This window comes from Pelodiscus sinensis, chromosome 6, assembly GCF_052426305.1.
Source record: "Pelodiscus sinensis isolate ZL-2025 chromosome 6, ASM5242630v1, whole genome shotgun sequence".
Lineage (NCBI taxonomy): Eukaryota > Metazoa > Chordata > Testudines > Trionychidae > Pelodiscus > Pelodiscus sinensis.
In genome coordinates, this window is record NC_143057.1 from 34,915,267 (window position 1) to 34,935,268 (window position 20,002).

Consider the following 20,002-nt stretch of genomic DNA (forward strand, 5'->3'; position numbering starts at 1 on the left):
TGTGCCAATCTAGACGCGCTTTTCCACAAAAAAGCCCCGATCACCATTTTTGCGATCGGGGCTTTTTTGCGGAAAACAAATCTGAGCTGTCTACACTGGCCCTTTTGCACAAAAGTTTTGCGCAAAAGGGACTTTTGCCCGAACGGGAGCAGCATAGTATTTCCGCAAAAAGCACTGATTTCTTACAGTAGAAATTTTGCAGAAATTTAAGCGGCCAGTGTAGACAACTGGCAAGTTTTTCCGGAAAAGCGGCTGATTTTCCGGAAAAACTGGCCAGTCTAGACACAGCGGCTATGTGCTAAACCTTACCCTTCTCTCACAGACCTATCTCTGCCTAGCATTTCAAGAACAGAGTCTGATGGTTTAGGTGCCTAAGCCATTTCTTGTAGTAACAAGTACAGTGCCTACCTTGCTCCACACAAAATGGGGTGACTGGAGTATCCACCTTATAACTTTTAGCGCAATGGTTAGACCACTCACTTGGGATGTGCAAGTGCAACTTCTCTCTCTGCCAGAGGATGAGAAAGTAGTTGAACAGGGGTCACCTTGTTGGGGTCACTGGGCATGATCCTAGGTAACTCGGGGGAGTGGAAGATCACAAGGATCGATGAAGCCCCCCCGCTTTAGGCCCAAGCACCCTAAAAGCCCCCTTACCCCCCTTCCGCTCTTTCTCCCCCAGACATAACTTTTCTCTAGCTCACTAACAGCTGGGAACAGCAAGACCTTGAAGTTGCCTAGTTACTATCGGGTATAGAAGAAGAATTCAGATGTGTTTCTGTAGAGGGGGAGGAGAAGGAACATGTCCCAGCATGGGAAACTTGCTACAGTTCACTATATTCCTGCAAGTAAACAACTTGGGTATATAAGGAGGGAAAACTGCTTACGTTGGTGTGCTTGATCTGAGGTTTAGTCTCCTGGCACCTATTTGAGCGTTCAAATAAACTTTTTTTGCTTTTCCACACCGGTGTGTTTATTGGAGCGCGCACACCGGGCAACGAACCCAGCTGTTGCCCCCCCTCGAGCAATGTGTGCCAGCAACAGTTCTTGGCAACCACAAAGGGACTTAAGGCTGAAATTTAGCCTTGCCCGGACCCCTCCCGGTGGTCGATGAATTGTGGCAACGACCGACGCCCAGCGCGCACCAGTGACTTTATCGGGGGCCTCGGCGGAGACACAGTTTGATCGACCCCGGAGGGCACAACGGTGCAACGCGCTCAAATAGTGGAGAAGCAGTTGCGGGCGACGGTGCGGAATCGGTCCCGTGGATAAGGTAGGAACAGTCCAGTGGGGTGGACATTCGCCTGTTAAGACCTGGGGACGCCCAGTGTCTCCTGAGGTTATGGGGCAGGCGACAGGCAGGGCATGGTGTACGCCTTTAGAATGCATTCTAGTGAACTGGAAAGTGTTTGAATCAAATCCCATGACTAAAAGTAAACTGAAAAGGTTCTGTACAGTAGACTGGCCTCAATATCAGCTAGAGGACCAGGAAAGGTGGCCACTGGAAGGATCAATCAATTATAACACGATCCTCCAATTACCTGTTTTGTCAGCGAATTGGTAAATGGCATGAACATTTATATGCGCAGTTGTTTATGGCTTTAAGAAATAGAACAGATATTTTGCAACAGTGTAATTTAACTCCATCGGGTGCAGTAGTAGCTAATGTGAGCCCCCAGAGCTCTCCTACAGCTGTAATGGCAGATTCAGTGTCCCCTTTGGCTTCAGCACCCCCCACTATATAAGGAACAGGTGCCTCAGGTCCCAGAGGTTGCCCCCTCTTTGGGATTCTACCCACTGATTACCGAGACTGTGGTAGCCCGCCAAGGAGCCGAGGGGCGCCAGGCCACTACTATGCAAGTTTACACCCATGTGCCTTTTAACCCAGTGGACCTAGCAGCCTTTAAAGTACAGGCTGGGGAATTCTCCACGAACCCAAGCCGGTTTATCTCAGTGTTCGAGGGGTGTCTGGCTAGCCACAAGCCTGACTGGGATGACTGTAATATCCTCATGAAGACCCTATTGTCTAAGGTGGAGCGGAATCAGGTTATAGCCAAAGCAAGGAAGGAGGCATAGCGGAGACATGAAAGGGATCCACAAAACCTCCCTCAGCCTGCAGACATGGTTCCCCTAGCAGATCCTAGGTGGAATCCTAATGGCCCCTTGCAGTACACCCGTCTCACTTCCTACAAGGAGTTGCTTTTACATGGTCTCCGGCACTCGGCTGTCTGACATAACAACTGGGCAAAACCGTATAAGTTAATACAGGAGCCAAAGGAAAGTTTGGTTGCCTTTTTGCAGCGGATTCGGGACGCTATCCGGCAAAATACTAACGCAAATCCCGATGATCAGGCAACTGAGGCAATTATAAAGGGGATCTTTACCAGCCGTGCAGCCCCTGATATTAACAGGAAATTACAGAAAAAGGAGGACTTAATGGGCATGTCCATGGCACAGATTCTGGAAACTGCAAATAGGGCTTATTCCCTGAGAGAGGGAGAGAAGGAAAAAGCATGTGAAAAGGGAAGGCAAAAGGTTTGGAGCCCTATGGGCATAGTGGAAAGAATAAGGAAAGTAAGAATACAGTCATTAGAAAGTCAAATTAATAGGAATGAGAAACGTTTTCTTTGGAAAGACAAGGCAAGTGATTTGAGAGTATGTGAAGGTGGAAAATGGACTCTGTGGAAGTGTAGAAGGAATTAAGCGATTGTTGTAATATATGAAGAGGGAAGCCAGAGAAGGGTTGCAGGAGACTATAGACCGGTTCTTAAGCTGCGGTACACTTCGGGAATGTCAGTCAGCCTGGAACACCCCCATCTTGCCTGTCCGGAAGCTGGATGGCACATATCGACTAGTCCAGGACTTAAGGGCGGTTAATGAACGGGTTAAGACGCTGCACCCCCCCTTGTCCCAAACCCGTGCATACTGTTGGCCTCCATAGGAGGACAGTATACCCACTTTTCGGTTCTCGATTTGAAAAATGCTTTCTTCATGATTCCGGTTGATGCTCCTTCTCAGGAGATTTTCGCTTTCGAGTGGGAAGACACAAACAGGGTTAAGAAACAGCTTTGCTGGACAGTGTTGGCCCAGGGATTTAAAAATTCCCCCACCCTTTTTGGCCAGGCTCTGGCCAGAAACCTGGCCAAGTGGGACAATGAGGACAAGGTACTACTTCTGCAATATGTAGATGACTTGTTAATTGCCGCTGTGGGCCTAACCCCCTGCCTTAAAGCCACCGTGAGCCTCCTGAACTTTATTGAACTCCGAGAATATCAAGTAGCGCGGAGTAAAGTTCAAATCGCCCTCCCAGAAGTACGGTACAAGAAGAATTCAGATGTGTTTCTGTAGAGGGGGAGGAGAAGGAACATGTCCCAGCGTGGAAAACTTGCTACAGTTCACTATATTCCTGCAAGTAAACAACTTGGGTATATAAGGAGGGAAAACTGCTTACGTTGGTGTGCTTGATCTGAGGTCTAGTCTCCTGGCACCTATTTGAGCGTTCAAATAATCTTTTTTTGCTTCTCCACACCGGTGTGTTTATTGGAGCGTGCACACCGGGCAACGAACCCAGCTGTTGCCCCCCTCGGGCACTGTGTGCCGGCAACAACCTTGTCAAGAGAGTGCTCTAACCACTAAACTTTGGGACATTCTTATGCGTGGGCCTCCTATCTCCTGCTGAAGATGTTCCCTTGGGAATAAATAATGAAAGAGTGATTCAAGCAAGAATACTGAACTTCGATTAAATTAAGTGAGTTCCCCAGAAAACTATAAGAATGCTGTGCTGGGAAGTACTTGGGTTCCTCTGAGTTAGGAACTTGGGCCTTTTGGGGGGAAGTAGAAAGTTGCTAGCTGGCCAGTATTTCTGTTTACTTCATTAATGTCAACTATTGCTGCCCAAACTTTTGTTTAGTTAAACTTAAAAACCAAAAACTGGTCTGGTAGCACTTTATAGACTAACAAAACATATAGATGTTTTTTGTTGTTGTTAAATTCATGTATAAGCAGGATGAAGTCAGCCCTTTTTTTATCACTCCTTGCAAATCATTCACTGTGGTGAGGTTTTGTTTGTTTTGATTGCTTTTACAGGTATCCAGCTTACATAAATTATTTTGCCTTAAAAATCCTTAGGTGTTGTCACACATGCACATTACACTAATCATGGGACTACAAGATCATTCCCCCTCTCTCTCTCTGGCCCAATGACTGATACACTTAATAGTCATTCGGTCACAGAGGAAAAAAACCCCTCTATAGTCCAGAGCAGCCACATGCTTCCACAGAACAGAAATTTCATGATTTGATCAGCTCTAGAATAACATTCCTGACTTTTCTTGCAGTGAGGTTTTGCTATGCCCCCTAGGACTATGCTCTAAACCAGTGTTTCACAATTTTATTTGGCCATGGAACTCTTTAAAAAAAAAACACAGGGGAAACTGGTCGACCAAAAAAACTGTCAAGAAAAAAAAACCACACACAAAAAATGCCAGCCTGCACCGAAAACCACAGTGGCCAGCAGGCCCTTGAAAATGGCAGCCCTGGGTGACTGCCCAGCTCGCCCGTCCCTAAGACCAGCTCGGGGGCGGGGGGGGGGGAAGGGGAAACGGGTTCTTGCGGAACCCCTACTTTCACTTCGCAGTTCTGCAGGGCACTATTTGGGAAACACTGCTCAAAACATTCTCACTCAATGGTCCACTCCACACACATCTATATCCTCACTTAAAATCTTCCCCATGATTTAAATGAAAGTAGGGCCTGGTCCAGAGCATGTGGTGCCTTTTGTTGGTAAGAAATCTCTGTGAGTTCAGACCTTTCAGCATGATGCGTTCAAGGACTTCTTGACTACTCCCACAACTTTGCAAAAAGTCCTGCTATAAAGAATCACAGATAACCTATTTTTATTTAAAAAAGTTTAACTTGCTACTTGGTTTTGAAATCAAGTTCTACACTTTATATGTCCACCATGGATTCTTCTAGAGGGCAGAGGCTCCTTGGGTTCCTATCAATGGTATTTGGGACAAGAAGGAATCAGAGCAGACATCTGTCAATAGAGCATAATGGAATCTTTTTAAGACCCCATTTCTTGCTTCCTCCATTACCCACATTCTTTTCCCCAGCACATCATGGTGTTTTTCATCTTTCATTTCCATAATATTCTCCTTCATTTTTCTCTCTTCCCATAGACCCTCTCTATTTGGTCTTGATTCAACTGCATTTTCCTTACATTTCAGGCTGCCCGTTAGCATCTCTGTGTCCTATATCCTGAATGAGAGATCTACTCTCATGTACAGCACAGAAACTAAGGAACAACCTTATCAGCTCACCAAGGATACAAAAATATCTTCGGGCTTGTCTACACAACAGGCCTAAAGCCAAAATAAGCTACACAACTTGAGCTATGTCAATTGTATCGCTTAAGTCTCAGCAGGAAGCCTGAGAGGGTGTGTCTACACTACAAAGTTAATTCGAACTAACAGCCGTTAGTTCGAATTAACTTTCATAGGTGCTACACAGGCAAACTGCTAGTTCGAACTTAATTCGAACTAGCGGAGCGCTTAATTCGAACAGGTAAACCTCATTCTACGAGGACTAATGCCTAGTTCGAATTAAGTAGTTCGAATTAAGGGCTGTGTAGCCACTTAATTTGAACTAGTGGGAGGCTAGCCCTCCCCAGCTTGCCCTGGTGGCCACTCTGGGCACCACCAAGGAAACTCGTCTGCCCCCCTCCCGGCCCAGACCCCTTAAAGGGGCACGGTCTGGCTACGGTGCCCGTGCCAGGTGTAAGCCTGCCAGCACCCAGGCAGCAGACCCTGCACCTGGCACGGCACGAGCCAGCCACCTGCTGCCACCCAGCCCTTCGCCTCTTCCTGCGACTGAGCTGGCGGCTCCCAGGAGCCTGCCCGGGGCCGCAAGAGGTGGGCGCCCGCCTGGTCTAGTGCGGACATCGTTGACCTCATCGAGGTTTGGGGGGAAGCCTCCAACGTCCACGACCTCCACACTAGGCACAGGAAAGTGGCCGTCTAGGGCAGGATAGCTGCCAGCCTGGCCACCCAGGAGCAGGTTTGCATGAAAATCAAGATGGTCGAGTGAGACCCCGACCCTGAGCCCTGAGCTTAGAACATAAAAACATAAGAATGGCCGTACTGGGTCAGACCAAAGGTCCATCTAGCCCAATAGCCTGTCTGCTGACAGTGGCCAACACTAGGAACCCTGGAGGGGATGGACTGAAGACAATGACAAAGCCATTTGTCTCGTGCCATCCATCTCCAGCCTTCCACAAACAGAGGCCAGGGACACCATTTCTACCCCCTGGCTAATACCACTCCATGGACCCAACCTCCATGAATTTATCTAACTTCTCTTTAAACTCTGTTATACTCCCAGGTTTCCTCCTCCCCTCTCCCACCCTCTCTCTTCTCCTCTCCCACCTCCTTTTCCCAGTCTCCCCGAGTTTTGTTCAATAAAGAGAGTTTATATTTTTGAACACACGTGTCCTTTATTTTGTACATCAGGAAGGGGGGCTAGGCAGGGGTAAGTGGAAGGAGGTGAGGGAGGAATGGGGTACGAGCCCCTGATGGGGAGGACTGGGGTGGCTCTGCGGGCTCCTCAGGGTGGAAGCTCTCCTGCAGCCCCCCAATTGACCCCCTCACCTCCAGATGGCAGCCTGCAGCAAGTGCAGCCGGGCTGATGGGCGAGTGCTGTGATGTGCCGAATGTGGGCATTCAGGGCACTCCAAGCCAGGACTGCTTTGCTGTCCCTCATCGAGTTAGACAAGCGAGCGGGGAACCCCTGAGAACTGTCTGTCCAGGGTGGGAGTCGGATCCCTTTAAGCACAGCCCTCGGCTAGCCTGAGACAGCAGCTCCACGCTCTAAGTCCTAATCTGATGCCCTGCCGGCACTGCTTCCGGCCATCCTTAACCTCGGTTCAGGGTCCACTCAATGTGGACATGCTAGTTCAAATTAGCAAAATGCTAATTCAAACTAGTTTTTAGGTCTAGATGCACTAGTTTGAATTAGCTTAGTTCGAATTAACTAATTCGAATTAAGTTAGTTCGAATTAGTGCTGCAGTGTAGACATACCCAGAAAGCGCACTCTTCCTCTGACTTCCCTTACTCCTCATAAAATGGGGGTTACAGGACTCGGAGCAAGAAGTCCTCTAGCTTGACATTATTTTAAATTATGTCAAAATAACTGCTTGCAGTATAGATGCCGACTATGATATTCTGGAATAACGTAAATGTATAAGTACCCTTAAGAACATAAGAACGGCCATATTGGGTCAGACCAAAGGTCTGTCTACCCCAGTATCCTGTCTGCTGACAGTGGCCAATACCAGATGCCCCAGAGGGAGGGATCATAACAGGTAATCCTCACATAATCCTTCCCCTGTCACCCACTTAAAGAGAAACAGAGGCTAGGGACACTATTCCTATCCATCCTGGCTAATAGCCATTGATGGACCTAACCTACTTGAATCTATCTAGCTCTTTTTTGAACCCTGTTAAAGTTCTAGCCTTCACCACATCCTCTGGCAAGGAGACCAAAAGGTTGACTGTGCGCGGAGTGAAGAAAAACTTCCTTTTGTTTGTTTTAAACCTGCTGCCTATTAATTTCATTTGGTGACCGTAGTTCTTATATTGTGGGAAAAAGTAAATAACTTTTCCTTATTCACTCTTTACATACCAGTCATGGTTTTATAGACCTCTAGCATATCCGCCCTTAGTCTACTCTTTTCTAAGATGAAAAGTCCAAGTCTTTTTAATCTTTCATATGGGACCCATTCCAAACCCCTAATCATTTTTGTTGTCCTTTTTTGAACCTTTTCCAATGTCAATATATCTTTTTTGAGATGAGGCAACCATATCGGTATGCAGTATTCAAGATGTGGCGTGCCATGCTTTTATGTAGAGGCAATAAAACATTTTCTGTCTTATTTTCTATCCCTTTAATTACTCCTAACATTCTATTTGTTTTTTTCACTGCTGCTGCACACTGAGTGGATGTTTTCAGAGGACTATCCACAATGACTCCAAGATCTCACTCTTGAGTAGCTGCAGCCAAATTAGTCCCCATCATATTGTATATATAGTTGGGGTTATGTTTTCCAATGTGCATTACTTTACATTTATCAACATTAAATTTCATTTGCCATTTTATCAGAGGGGTAGCCGTGTTAGTCTGAATCTGCAAAAGCGGCGAGGAGTTTGCCATTTTGTTGCCCAATCACTTAGTTTGGTGAGATCTTTTTGAAGCTCTTTGCAGTCTGATTTGGTTTTAAAAAACATTTTACTATTACTTTTTGAGTTTTGGCTAGCTGTTCTTCAGACTCCTTTTTGCCTTTTCTTATTATATTTTTACATTTAATTTGAGAAAGTTTATGGTCCTTTCTATTTTCCTCACTAGGATTTGACTTCCAATTTTTAAAAGATTTTTTTTATCTGTCATTGCTTCTTCTACCTGGTTGTTAAGCCACGGTGGCACTTTTTTGGTTCTCTTTTTGTGTTTTTTAATTTGGAGTATACATTTAATTTGGGCCTCTATTATGGTGTTTTTGAAAAGTTTCCGTGCATCTTGCAGAGATTTGTCACTGTACCTTTTTATTTATTTTTGTGTAGTTCCTCTTTCTGAAATTAAATGCCACACTGTTGGGCTGGTGAGGTGTTTTTCCCACTACAGGGATGTTAAATTTTATTATATTATGGTCACTATTTCCAAGCGGTCCAGTTATATTTACCTCTTGAACCAGATCCTGTGCTCCACTTAGAACTAAATCAAGAATAGCCTCTCCCCTTGTGTGTTCCAGAACCAACTGATCCAAGAAGCAGTCATTTAATGTATCAAGAAATTTTATCTTTGCATCCCTCCTGAAGTGACGTGCACCCAGTCAATATGGGGATATTTGAAATCCCTTGCTATTATCCAGTTTTGTAATTTGATAGCCTCTCTAATCTCCCTTAGCATTTCATAGTCAATATCATTGTCCTGATCAGATGGTCGATAATATAGCCCTATTGCTATATTCTCATTATTGGAGCATGGAATTACTATCCATAGAGATTCTACGGAACATTTTGGCTCATTTAAGAGTTTTACTTCATTTGATTCTACATTTTCTTTCACATATAATGCCACTCCCCCACCAGCATGACTTATTCTGTACTTCTGATATATTTTGTACACTGATATAACTGTGCCCCATTTATTGTCCTCATTCCACCAAGTTTCTGTGATGCCTATTATATCAATATCCTCCTTTAAAACTAGGCACTCCAACTCACCCATTTTACTATTTAGACTTCTAGCATTTGTGTATAAGCACTTTAATAATTTGTCATTATTTATCTGTCTGCCATTTCCTGATGTGTTAGACTCTTTTTCATTTGATTGTGTCTCACCTGATGTGACCCATACTTTCATCCTCTCCTCCTGACTAGAACATAGAGCATTTCTATTAATAGAACCTCCCCTAATAGATGTCTCTGTCCCATCCATGTGCTCCTCCGCATCTGTCAGCTTTCCCTCAGTTTAAAAACTGCTCTATGACCTTTTTAATGTTAAGTGCCAACAGTCTGGTTCCATATTGGTTTAGGTGGAGCCCATCCTTCCTGTGTAGGCTCCCCCTATCCCAAAAGTTTCCCCAGTTCCTAATAAATTTAAACCCCTCCTCTCTACACCATTGTCTCATCCACACCTTGAGACTCTGAAGCTCTGCCTGCCTACTGGACCTGCAGGTGGAACTGGAAGCATTTCAGAGAATGCTACCATAAAGGTCCTGGATTTCAATCTCTTTCCTAGCAGCCTAAATTTGGTCTCCAGAACCTCTCTCCTACTGCTCCCTATATCATTGATACCTACATGTACCAGAACCACCGGCTCCTCCCCAGTACTACACATAAGACTATATAGATGTCTCGAGAGATCCGCAACCTTTGCACCAGGCAGGCAAGTCACCATACAGTTCTCCAGGTCATCACAAACACAGCTATCTGTTTCCAATGATTGAATCCCCCATTACTAACACTGGCCTTTTCCTAACGACTGAAGTTCCCTCCCCCAGAGATGTATCCTCAGTATGAGAGGATACTATAACATCCTCTGGAAGGAGGGTCCCAACTATGGGATCATTTCCCTCTGCTCCAGTTGAATGTTCTTCTTCCCTGAGCCCTTCATCCTCCTTAACAGCACAGGGGCTGTCTGACCGGAGGTAGGACAGTTATACAGTGTCCTGGAAAGCCTCATCTACGTACCTCTCAGCCTCTCTTAGTTTCTCCAATTCAGCCACCCTGTCCTCCAAAGCTCGTACGCAGTCTCTGAGGGCCAGGAGCTCCTTGCACCGAATGCATACATATGCCACCTGTCCATAGGGCAGGTAATCATCCATGCTACACTGAGTGCAATAAACAGGATATCCCCCACTCTGCTGTTGGGCTTCTGCCTGCATTCTCTCCTACAGCTACCTAGGTTATTGATAGGGTTTTTATTTAAATCAGGAAGTTTTATTTTTAGTTTACTTTACAAGTTTTAAAGAATGGCATGTGTACCTCACCCTCTTCCAAATCCCCTTCAAAACTCCCTCTCGAAACTCACTCTCAGAGGCCTTGGAAGAAAAGCCTATTGTCACTTACAGACAACCCCCCAACCTGAAACGAATTCTTTCCGGTAACCATGCCACACAACCACATCATAAGCATCCAGGAACCCAGCCCTGTAACCAAACACGATGCCAACTCTGCCCACATATCTATACTAGTGAATTCATCACTGGAGCCAACAACATAAGCTACCAAATCAAAAGGTAATTTGACTGCACATCCAGGAAAGAATCAATGGACACAAATCAGATATACATAAAGGAAACAAACAGAAACCTATTGGGGAACACTTTAATCTTCCAAATCACTGTTTAAAAGACCTTCAAGTGGCTGTCTTGTCAGAAACCAGTTCTACTAGCCAGATACACACAGAAACATTGGAATTAGAGTTCATCCGCATACTCAGTTCACATGCTAATGGACTCAACTGTGATGAAGGGTGGTTGGGGCACTATCAACTTAACACTCCTTGAAGGTACAAACAACTCTTTGTGTAGACTCCTATGTCAGGAAGGATACTATCAATTGAATTTGATTCTTATCTACTTCATTTTAACTACCCAATCTTCAGATACTTACTGATTCCCTCTAGCTCCCTGTCTCCCACCCCCTTCTTTTTTCCCTCCCCCCTCCTCTTCTCCTATTTATTTTGGGTCTGCACATCCTAAACTCATAACTCCGGTCATCTGAAGAAGTGGGCTGTACCCACAAAAGCTAATGATACCATCTACATGTTTTGTTAGTCTATAAAGTACTACCAGACCATTTGTTGTTTTTTTTGAAACTCACTGTTAGCTGCCCCTGTTCACAAAGCTCTAGTGCAGGGTATGAATTTGAACAGAGCATAGCTGCTAGTAGGCAAATGTAGTATAAGAACTACAGCCCAGTTAAAACTAGGTCTATTTTACTGACATTGTCAATTGCTCTCCTACTGGTTGGGACTCATAGTTGTAGGCCAGGGTCCCAAATTTACCTTCTGGGATCTAATAAACAAACCTCATACAAGAACTTTTTATAACTGGTTTTATTCCTGTTCTTGCCTTACGCCATTTGTTTACTAGATGCTTTGCCCAGGGCTGGCCTTACCATGAGGTGAACTGAGGCGGCCCCCTTAGGTGCCAAACTGTGGGAGGGTGCCACTAGGACCCAGAGAACTGAGACCTTTCAAAGTTTTGCCCCAACCGAGGGGCATGGGAGCATCATGTGATCTCCCCACCTCAGGTGCCAAAATGTTGTGGGCCGGCCCTGGCTTTGCCAACAGATTGTTGTCTCCTTGGCAGTTATCTCATAGTTTTCACTGGAAAAGTGAAAAATAAGTTTTAAACATCAATCATTATACAAAGTATGCAGCCTATCCCATTCCCATGTTCCCACATTATACAGTATGCCTCTTGAAACCTTGGACATTCTTGTTTTTAAAGCAATTTATTAAAGACAAAAAAACAAGGTGTAACCAAGTTAATAACTGGCTATTATCTTGTACTTTGTGAGAGGCTGTTTTAAAACTGAATTATCGTGGACTATGATATAATACAAATACAATAATGTGATCATTTTCAGTCTAGCCAAAAGGTCATTTTTCATACACTGAAAGAAAAAAGCAGGAAATATACAATATGTCTCAGAATTAAAACAGCCACATGCTTCCTTTCTTATCCAATGGTTTCAGGTCATCACTGTACGCAAGTATATTAGAGAGGTGCCAAACCAGAAGCGGTTTGGTTTCATTTTAGCAGTGACTTGTTTGGCTGAGTTTTCATGCTAAGAAAGCGAAAGCAGCATTTCTTCTATTAGAGAAGCTCTTAAATTGATACTTTGGTAGATCTTGGTGGCTTAGAAACATCTTTGTCCTCTCACCTCATCCCTGACTACACTCTGCCCTAAAAGCATCTTGGCCGCTGCGGAGGATCTAGCCCACAGAAGGAGGGATTCATCAGGATTCCAAAAGTTGGGATCATTTAAAAGTTTTCCGTTTAAAATGTACGGAAAAAATCACTTTTGTGAGTACTTTGGAATGAAAGGAGTCTCTAGGAGGGGAGAGATTGGTAGTCTGGAAAAGGTAAGAGGAGGGTGACTAGATATCCTGATATTATAGGACCATCCAGATATTAGGGACTTTGTTTTATACAGGTAACTATGCCCTCCCCCTTCAAAGTCTCCTGATGTGTCACACTTGCTATCTTCTGGCCACTCTAGATAGGAGTCATTTTATCTGCAACCTTCACTGGAGCAGGCGTTGGGCTCCAGATGTCCCCTCCCCTTCCTTTTACGGCTGGTTTTGTTTTTAAGACTTGTAGCCAATGCGGTTTGCACACACGTTTTCTTTCGCTGAGCGCGGAGGGCTGACCCGGAGCAGCAGAGCGGGGCGACTGGGGATAGGTTTGCAGCCGGGAGGGAGTGGAGGGGAATCGCTGCCAGGTCCCGCTCTTCCCAATCGCAGGATCCGTGGCTCCCAGCCCAGGTGCTCGCCAAGCGAGCGGACTCTGTTCTCCGCAGGCAGGAGCTGGGGAACCTGTAGCGCTCCAGGCTGCAGCGGGAGGAGGAGAAAGGCAGCCTTGCAGCCAGTAACCACTCCCCAAAGGGACGGTCATTAGGGGGTGGAGAGACACGCTAGGTGAAGGGGGAGCTGCGATTGGTACGCAGGGAATACAGACACCAGCCCCTGGGGGAGCAGCAGCCTCCTTGAGTGTAGGAGGCAGCCAGGCAGAGCAAGCGGCAGCATCCCGCCACCGCCCGCGTCCCGTCTCAGCCCGCGGCAGGTCCGAGCGCCGCGCCCTCCAGCCAGCGCCATGGGCTCCCCGCAGAAGCCGGCCCTCGCTCACCTGTTCAAAGGGACGTTCGTGCACGCCAGCCGCTCCGCGCCCATGGACTTGCTGCACGGCCACCTGCTGGGCGTGGGCGACGACGGGAGAGTGAGTGCGAGGCGCGAAAGACGCGGGGCCGGGGCCACGTGTGGGATGGGGGAGCGGGAATGTTGCGCGGCCCGCTGGGCGGGAGCATTTGGGTGCGAGGCAAGGGGAGGGGGGCCTCCGTGTTCCATTGGGGTGCGGAGAAAGGGGGGGTCTCCGTGTTCCATTGGGTGCGGAGAAAGGGGGGGTCTCCGTGTTCCATTGGGTGCGGAGAAAGGGGGGGGTCTCCGTGTTCCATTGGGGTGCGGAGAAAGGGGGGGTCTCCGTGTTCCATTGGGTGCGGAGAAAGGGGGGGGTCTCCGTGTTCCATTGGGGTGCGGAGAAAGGGGGGGTCTCCGTGTTCCATTGGGTGCGGAGAAAGGGGGGGTCTCCGTGTTCCATTGGGGTGCGGAGAAAGGGGGGGTCTCCGTGTTCCATTGGGGTGCGGAGAAAGGGGGGGGTGTTCCATTGGGGTGCGGAGAAAGGGGGGGTCTCCGTGTTCCATTGGGGTGCGGAGAAAGGGGGGGTCTCCGTGTTCCATTGGGGTGCGGAGAAAGGGGGGTCTCCGTGTTCCATTGGGGTGCGGAGAAAGGGGGGGTCTCCGTGTTCCATTGGGGTGCGGGGAAAGGGGGGGTCTCCGTGTTCCATTGGGGTGCGGAGAAAGGGGGGGTCTCCGTGTTCCATTGGGGTGCGGGGAAAGGGGGGGTCTCCGTGTTCCATTGGGGTGCGGAGAAAGGGGGGGTCTCCGTGTTCCATTGGGGTGCGGAGAAAGGGGGGGTCTCCGTGTTCCATTGGGGTGCGGAGAAAGGGGGGTCTCCGTGTTCCATTGGGGTGCGGAGAAAGGGGGGTCTCCGTGTTCCATTGGGGTGCGGGATAAGGAGGGTCTCTGTTGTGTTGGAGTGCAGGGGGTCTGGAATGGCGGTGAGGTATGAGGTGCAGGTGTGTGTGTGTGTGCGCGCGCTAGGTAATATGGAAGTGTGCAGGTGTATGGTATTGCCCAGGGTATGAGAGGAGGCCTGTAATACTGAGGTGCCTCTGTAGGGGGGTGTATAAGGGAGGATACAGTGTTGGGGAGTGGCTGTACAGCTGGAGATTTGCTTGTAGTGCCATGTGGGTTTTCTGCAGCATTGTATATATGTGTGGACTAGCAGGGATATGTACATGCCTACTGCATGCCATCAAGTGTGTGGATAACGTGGGCACATGCATGCTGTTTTTAAGTAACTCTCTTTGTGATAAAACTAAAATAGCAAGGAATGGTCCTGCAGCACCTTAGAAACTAACAAAAAATGTAGATGGTATCGTGAGCGTTGGTGGGCACACCCCACTTGCTCAGATGAATGGAGCAAGGGGTCCAGAGGTACAAATAAATTCTCTTTCTGATGTAATGAGGTTTTAGCCCAGAGCATAAAGCAGAGTGGACTGAGAGCTGTCAAAAAGCAGACATAAATGCTGTGGATGAATTTTTGGCATCTCTCTTCCTTAAGATTTGAAATGCGATGGTATATTCATCTCCAGCTATACAAATGACTTCCAAAGTATTGTTGTGCTCCTGCTTGTGGCTTGAAATTGTCATTTGATTTCTTGTGTCCATTTTCTGCAAAGAATAATGGGGAAAATGTTCCAGACTCTTTTACAGCAAATCTTTAGGAAAAGGTTGAAAGTCTTTAGGGAAACAAGGGGAAGCAACAGAAGAAAGTATTTTATGATAGGTAGGTGTTATATAGATGTAACTGGTAATTCAAAGAGTTAACTATAGACAGGATAAGCCACTTGGCATCTTTTGGAAAGGACCTGCACATGATATATAGATCATTTTATTTTCACAACAGCAATTAATTTGGACCATACATATTTTCTCCAGTTTTTAAGTTGGATTTACCATTCTCAGTAAAACAAAGTCCGCTGTATATTTGAGAGAATTTGTTCATGAACTCCTTCTAAGCAGTAAGAGCTCTAGGCTCACCAAATGCCACCTCTTATCATAACTTCAAGAAAGGTGAGGGTTTGGTTTTTCCAGGAAAATGGGATATTCTTGGAATAGTATTGCTTCTCATAAATCCATACAGAAAGGAGATAGAATTACCAGGCAGGTGAAAAGGGCTAGCTGGGGATGCACCCTCCCCCCATCCAGGACTGCCCCCAAGCCCTGAGCCTCCCTCCCCCCAGGTGCCCTGAAGCCCTCCTTCCCACCAATTCATATTGGAAAATTGCTGGCTGTTCCCTTCATCAGGGAGCAAGGGGAAGGTGCACAGTTTACTGTGTTCCTCACATTAGAATGAACCTGTATCTCCTCTAGTTGTGGGAATGCACCCTTAGTTCAGCTATACCTGCTGGAGCTGTGACAGCCATGGAGAGTTGCTTCTCACCTGGCTCAAACAATTATTTAAATGAAGAATGTACATTTTCATTTTATTTAAAAAAACAAAACAAATTGATTTAAAGACCCAAGCAATGTTGGATAAATCTTCTAGTATAGAAATAATTTTTAAAAAGACATTTTGAAAGAATCACATATTATTCTTTGTATAGTGATGAATAGTCTCCCTAGGCATTTTTCTTGTCAGAAGCAAAAATATACATACAAACTCACAGAGTAATAACCGATTATACAGAGCTTTGAACATAAAAAGTACTCTATAAAATATGTATTAATATAACTAATGGATTATTGATTCAGCAATGTGAGCTGATTTTTAAAAAGATAATTACTTTTACTGATTGTGAATATGATGAGGAAGCAATGTCATTGTCTCAAACAATACTAAATCTGGGCCTCAATATTACTATGAGCTTTGCTCAAGTAGATCCGTGAGCCTTGTAGAGTCCCACTTCAGTGGCAACTTCAGTGTATATATAGATAAATTATGGAAAGATCATCTTCATCATCATGCCCCTCCCCCCCTTTTTTTTAGAAGAAAGAATACAGGAAATTGTGTCTGGCTTGCATGACAGACATGACTAGCAGACTTTGAACTTTGGAGCCCTTGAAACACATGCCACACTTCCTCACTTTTTATTCTCACTATGATCTGAATTTTGCACTTTGATTTATATCGATTTTCATCAAATGCAGATTTGATTGCAGGATTAAGACCTAACTTCCTTTTACAGGTGCCACTGCGGGAGTCTTCGTATGGCCCATTAAGGGTTGTTGTAAAACCCACTGAAATCAATGGAAAGATTTATTAACTTGAAAGGGCACTGGCTAAAAACTTAAATGTCTATACTTCTGGGTGGCTGCCAACTGTGGTAAAAAAGTTTCCTTAATATATTGCAAAATTAGACATTTAAAGTATTTAACTCACTGCTGTTACTGCACTAACAAAACATGTTAGCTGAATCACTGTATTTGTTCCTCACAGAGTGCCTGATTCTGTAATTTTGATTCATGCAGAGCTCTCATTACAATCAGTGAGAAATTGGTTGTGTAAAGACTGCAAAATTAAAAACTTGATTAGCCTTATCATCCAAACATATTCTATACATTTGGAAAATTTCAGTACTTCTTTTGAAGAATTAAAACATAAGATTGTGAAATGGGACAGTTCAGACTCACAGAGTACACCAGGATTGTGTGCAGGAATCTCACAGAGGTCACTGTAGGAAGGAGTGAATACTGGGAAAGGATGTGATAGAAGATCTGGAAATTATGTGATCCATGGGAAGAAAAATCCATGGGAATTTACCCATGCAGAAGGGGAAAGCGTGGAAGACAGTGCAAAGGTGATGGGGAGAAGGTTACAAAGGGATGGTGAGAGGGGGCATGAGCAAAATAGAAGCAGGAAGGTAAGCAGCAATGGAACTGGGTAGGGAAGAAGGCTGACCCAGACACAGGGGCTGTGTCTACATTGGCAAGATTTTGCGCAAAAGCAATTGCTTTTGCACAAAATCTTGCCGCCTGTCTACACTGGCCACGAGTATTTGAGCAGGAACACTGACATTGTAATATACAAAATCAGTGCTCCTTGCGCAAATACTCTGATGTTCCTGCTCAGGGATAAGTTCTCTTGTGCAAGTGTTCTTGCGCAAGAGGCCAGTGTAGACAGGTAACATCAACTTCTTGCACAAGAGAGCATCTACACTGGCACGGATGCTTTTGCGCAAAAGCAAATCTTTTGCGCAAAGGCACATGCCAGTATAGATGCTCTCTTGTGCAAATACTTTTAACGGAAAAACTCTCCGTTAAAAGTATTTGCGCAAAATGATGCCAGTGTAGATGCAGCTGGGAAGGAGAAGGACAACAGTGGAGACTATGAAGATGTGAGTGATATGAACAGAACAGAGAAGAAAGGTGATTTTAGCAGTAGCATTTGGCTGAGCCAAGTTGGAGCACAACTTAGCAAGGCCAAAGATGAGTGGCTGCAAGAGTCAAGGGGAGAGATGACTTAAGAAGAATATAGTGTTTAGTTAGCATGTGAGCCAGGGATGGAGAACAGAGTATTTATTGAGAACTTGGGTATGTGGGCACTATGGAGGTGGCATGACTTGACATGGGGGAGGTTCAGGACAGAGGGAGGGAAAAGGGAGGAGGAGGGGAATCAAGGCAGTAGGAACTGGCAGTAATTAATCTTCTTTTCCTTTGCATCCAGTTGGGCTTGGCTTGGCTTCCCTAAGGCCTATCAAGCTCTTTGAGATTTTCAGCTGAGTAGTGTTCCAGGGGAACAGGACATTCTGGTTCAAGGATAGAGAGTGAGTTTCTGCCCCTCCCACCTTCTGCAACAGACAATGCTAGTGGCTCCTTAGCAATCACATAAGCTTTGGCCTGCCCCGTCCAATCAATTTCAAAATGTCCAGGGATTTTCAAAGGTCCAATAGACAGAACCTCATGGTTTTGGATGAAAATCAGAAAATAACAACAAAAAGACTTAATTTCCTCTGGTGTGAGAGGGAGGAAAATCAGGCCCACAAAGTGCCAGTTTGTGTTGAAGGCAAGGTAATGTCTGTAGTGCCCATGGTGGAATCTACACATCACAGGAACCAACTTAAAATGTTGTTGTCCCCTTTAGAGTTTCCAGCTTAGTCTTCATAAGCTGTACAACCCTCCAGAATGATAATTTGCATTCTCTTTGCATCAGCGGGGGCCATAACTAGCTTTGCCAGTGATACTGCACACTCAGAGTAGTGATGGGTGGGTGGTTTGAGTTATAGCCAAGGTCTTTATCTTCCTATACCAAGGCCGTGCCCAGAAGCCATCATTAGGGGAAGAGACACTGCATCTTTTTTAGCCATGTCATTGAGGAAAACACTTCACCCCAACGGTATTATTCCTGTCTCTGCACTATGTAGGCATAATGCTTTTAGCTACTGCCGTGCACACACTACAGCTCATCCCATTCTTGCAAACTTCTAAGAACCATAATGAAGCCCCAAAGCTGCGAGATCAGGCACACAAAAAGCACTGAAGATCAGGAAATTCCACCTCTAATATTGGTCCAGCAACACTAACTCATTTGTATTACAAATCTTGTGTATAATAAAAATAATATATTAAGGTTTATAGTTAACTATTTTATAGCTGACATTAGCTTAGGTAGGGCAACCTTAATTTTGTAATTTCTTGACCTTTGAATGCTTAGACTGACAACCTTAGTATTTCAGTAAACATCCTTTTGCAATCAAGTTTGTGATACTATTATTGTTAATAAAGTGGAACATAATTTAATTGTGAAGTTCACAGACATTTCTGCCTTCACTAGAGGATTGTGTGAGTACCACTGCCTGTCCTTTGTTTTGCATAGTGTACATGCTTTGCTGGCTTGACCATCTCAGCTAGTCAGTTCACTGAGCCAGCAACTGTGTATCTAACCAGTTGCTCATTTAACAAACTATGCACAGATGTGCAGTATGTTGATCTTTAAATGAGCAGCTAACAATTTCATGGAATGTAATGCTGTGCATGCTCAATATATAATTTCAAATGTGTATTGCAATTACATAATTGTGGGGTTTTATGATTATTTTATTGGCATGAATTTAAGATGACTCCTTTTCAATAGTTATATAAGTCATCTAAAACAAGTGCCAAAAATCTACTACTTTCTTTGTGCAATATGATATATTCTGTTCACTTCATATTGTGGAGAGGTTTTAGCAGATTTTTTTAATGGTCTTAATTTCTTCATCTCCCTGCCCTTGGAGACATCAGAATCACAATCATCGAGTTTGACCTCAAGCACATTGCAGACCACAGAACCTCACCCATTCACTCCTGTAATTCATGCCTAGCCTCTGGCTGAGTTACTAAAGTCCTCACACCATGGTTTAAAGATTAAAATTACAAAAAAAAAATCATAATTTACACCAGTTAAACCTGTAAGTGACACATGCTGCAGAGGAAGGCAAAAAAAATCCCAGAGTCTCTGTCAGTCTGACCCCAGGGAAAATTCCTTCCCAATCCCAAATATTGTGATCAGTGAAATTCTGATCATGTGGGCAAGACCGACCAACCCGACATCTGGGAAAGAATTCTCTGTAGTACAGGTTGGACCTCTCTAGTCTGGTAGACTCAGGACCTGACAGAATTT

The 20,002-nt window shown here is 45.2% G+C and overlaps 1 protein-coding gene across 3 annotated transcripts in view; it reads left to right on the forward strand.

Moving 5' to 3' along the window:
- The first annotated feature begins 844 nt into the window (after nt 1-844).
- Nucleotides 845-20,002, forward strand: part of GDA (guanine deaminase) — a 70,303-nt gene continuing 51,145 nt past the window's right edge. Inside the window, exon 1 of one of the 3 annotated variants that reach the window (XM_075931713.2) lies at nt 845-1,270. Coding sequence is in view for 2 of the 3 variants with exons in the window: in XM_075931711.2 (XP_075787826.2) it covers nt 13,377-13,499 (123 nt within the window). In the remaining variant the exon portion in view is untranslated. Of the gene's footprint in view, nt 1,271-12,309; nt 12,647-12,676; nt 13,500-20,002 lie in introns of those variants that run through there. The other 2 variants (XM_075931712.2, XM_075931711.2) reach the window with 2 other exon arrangements.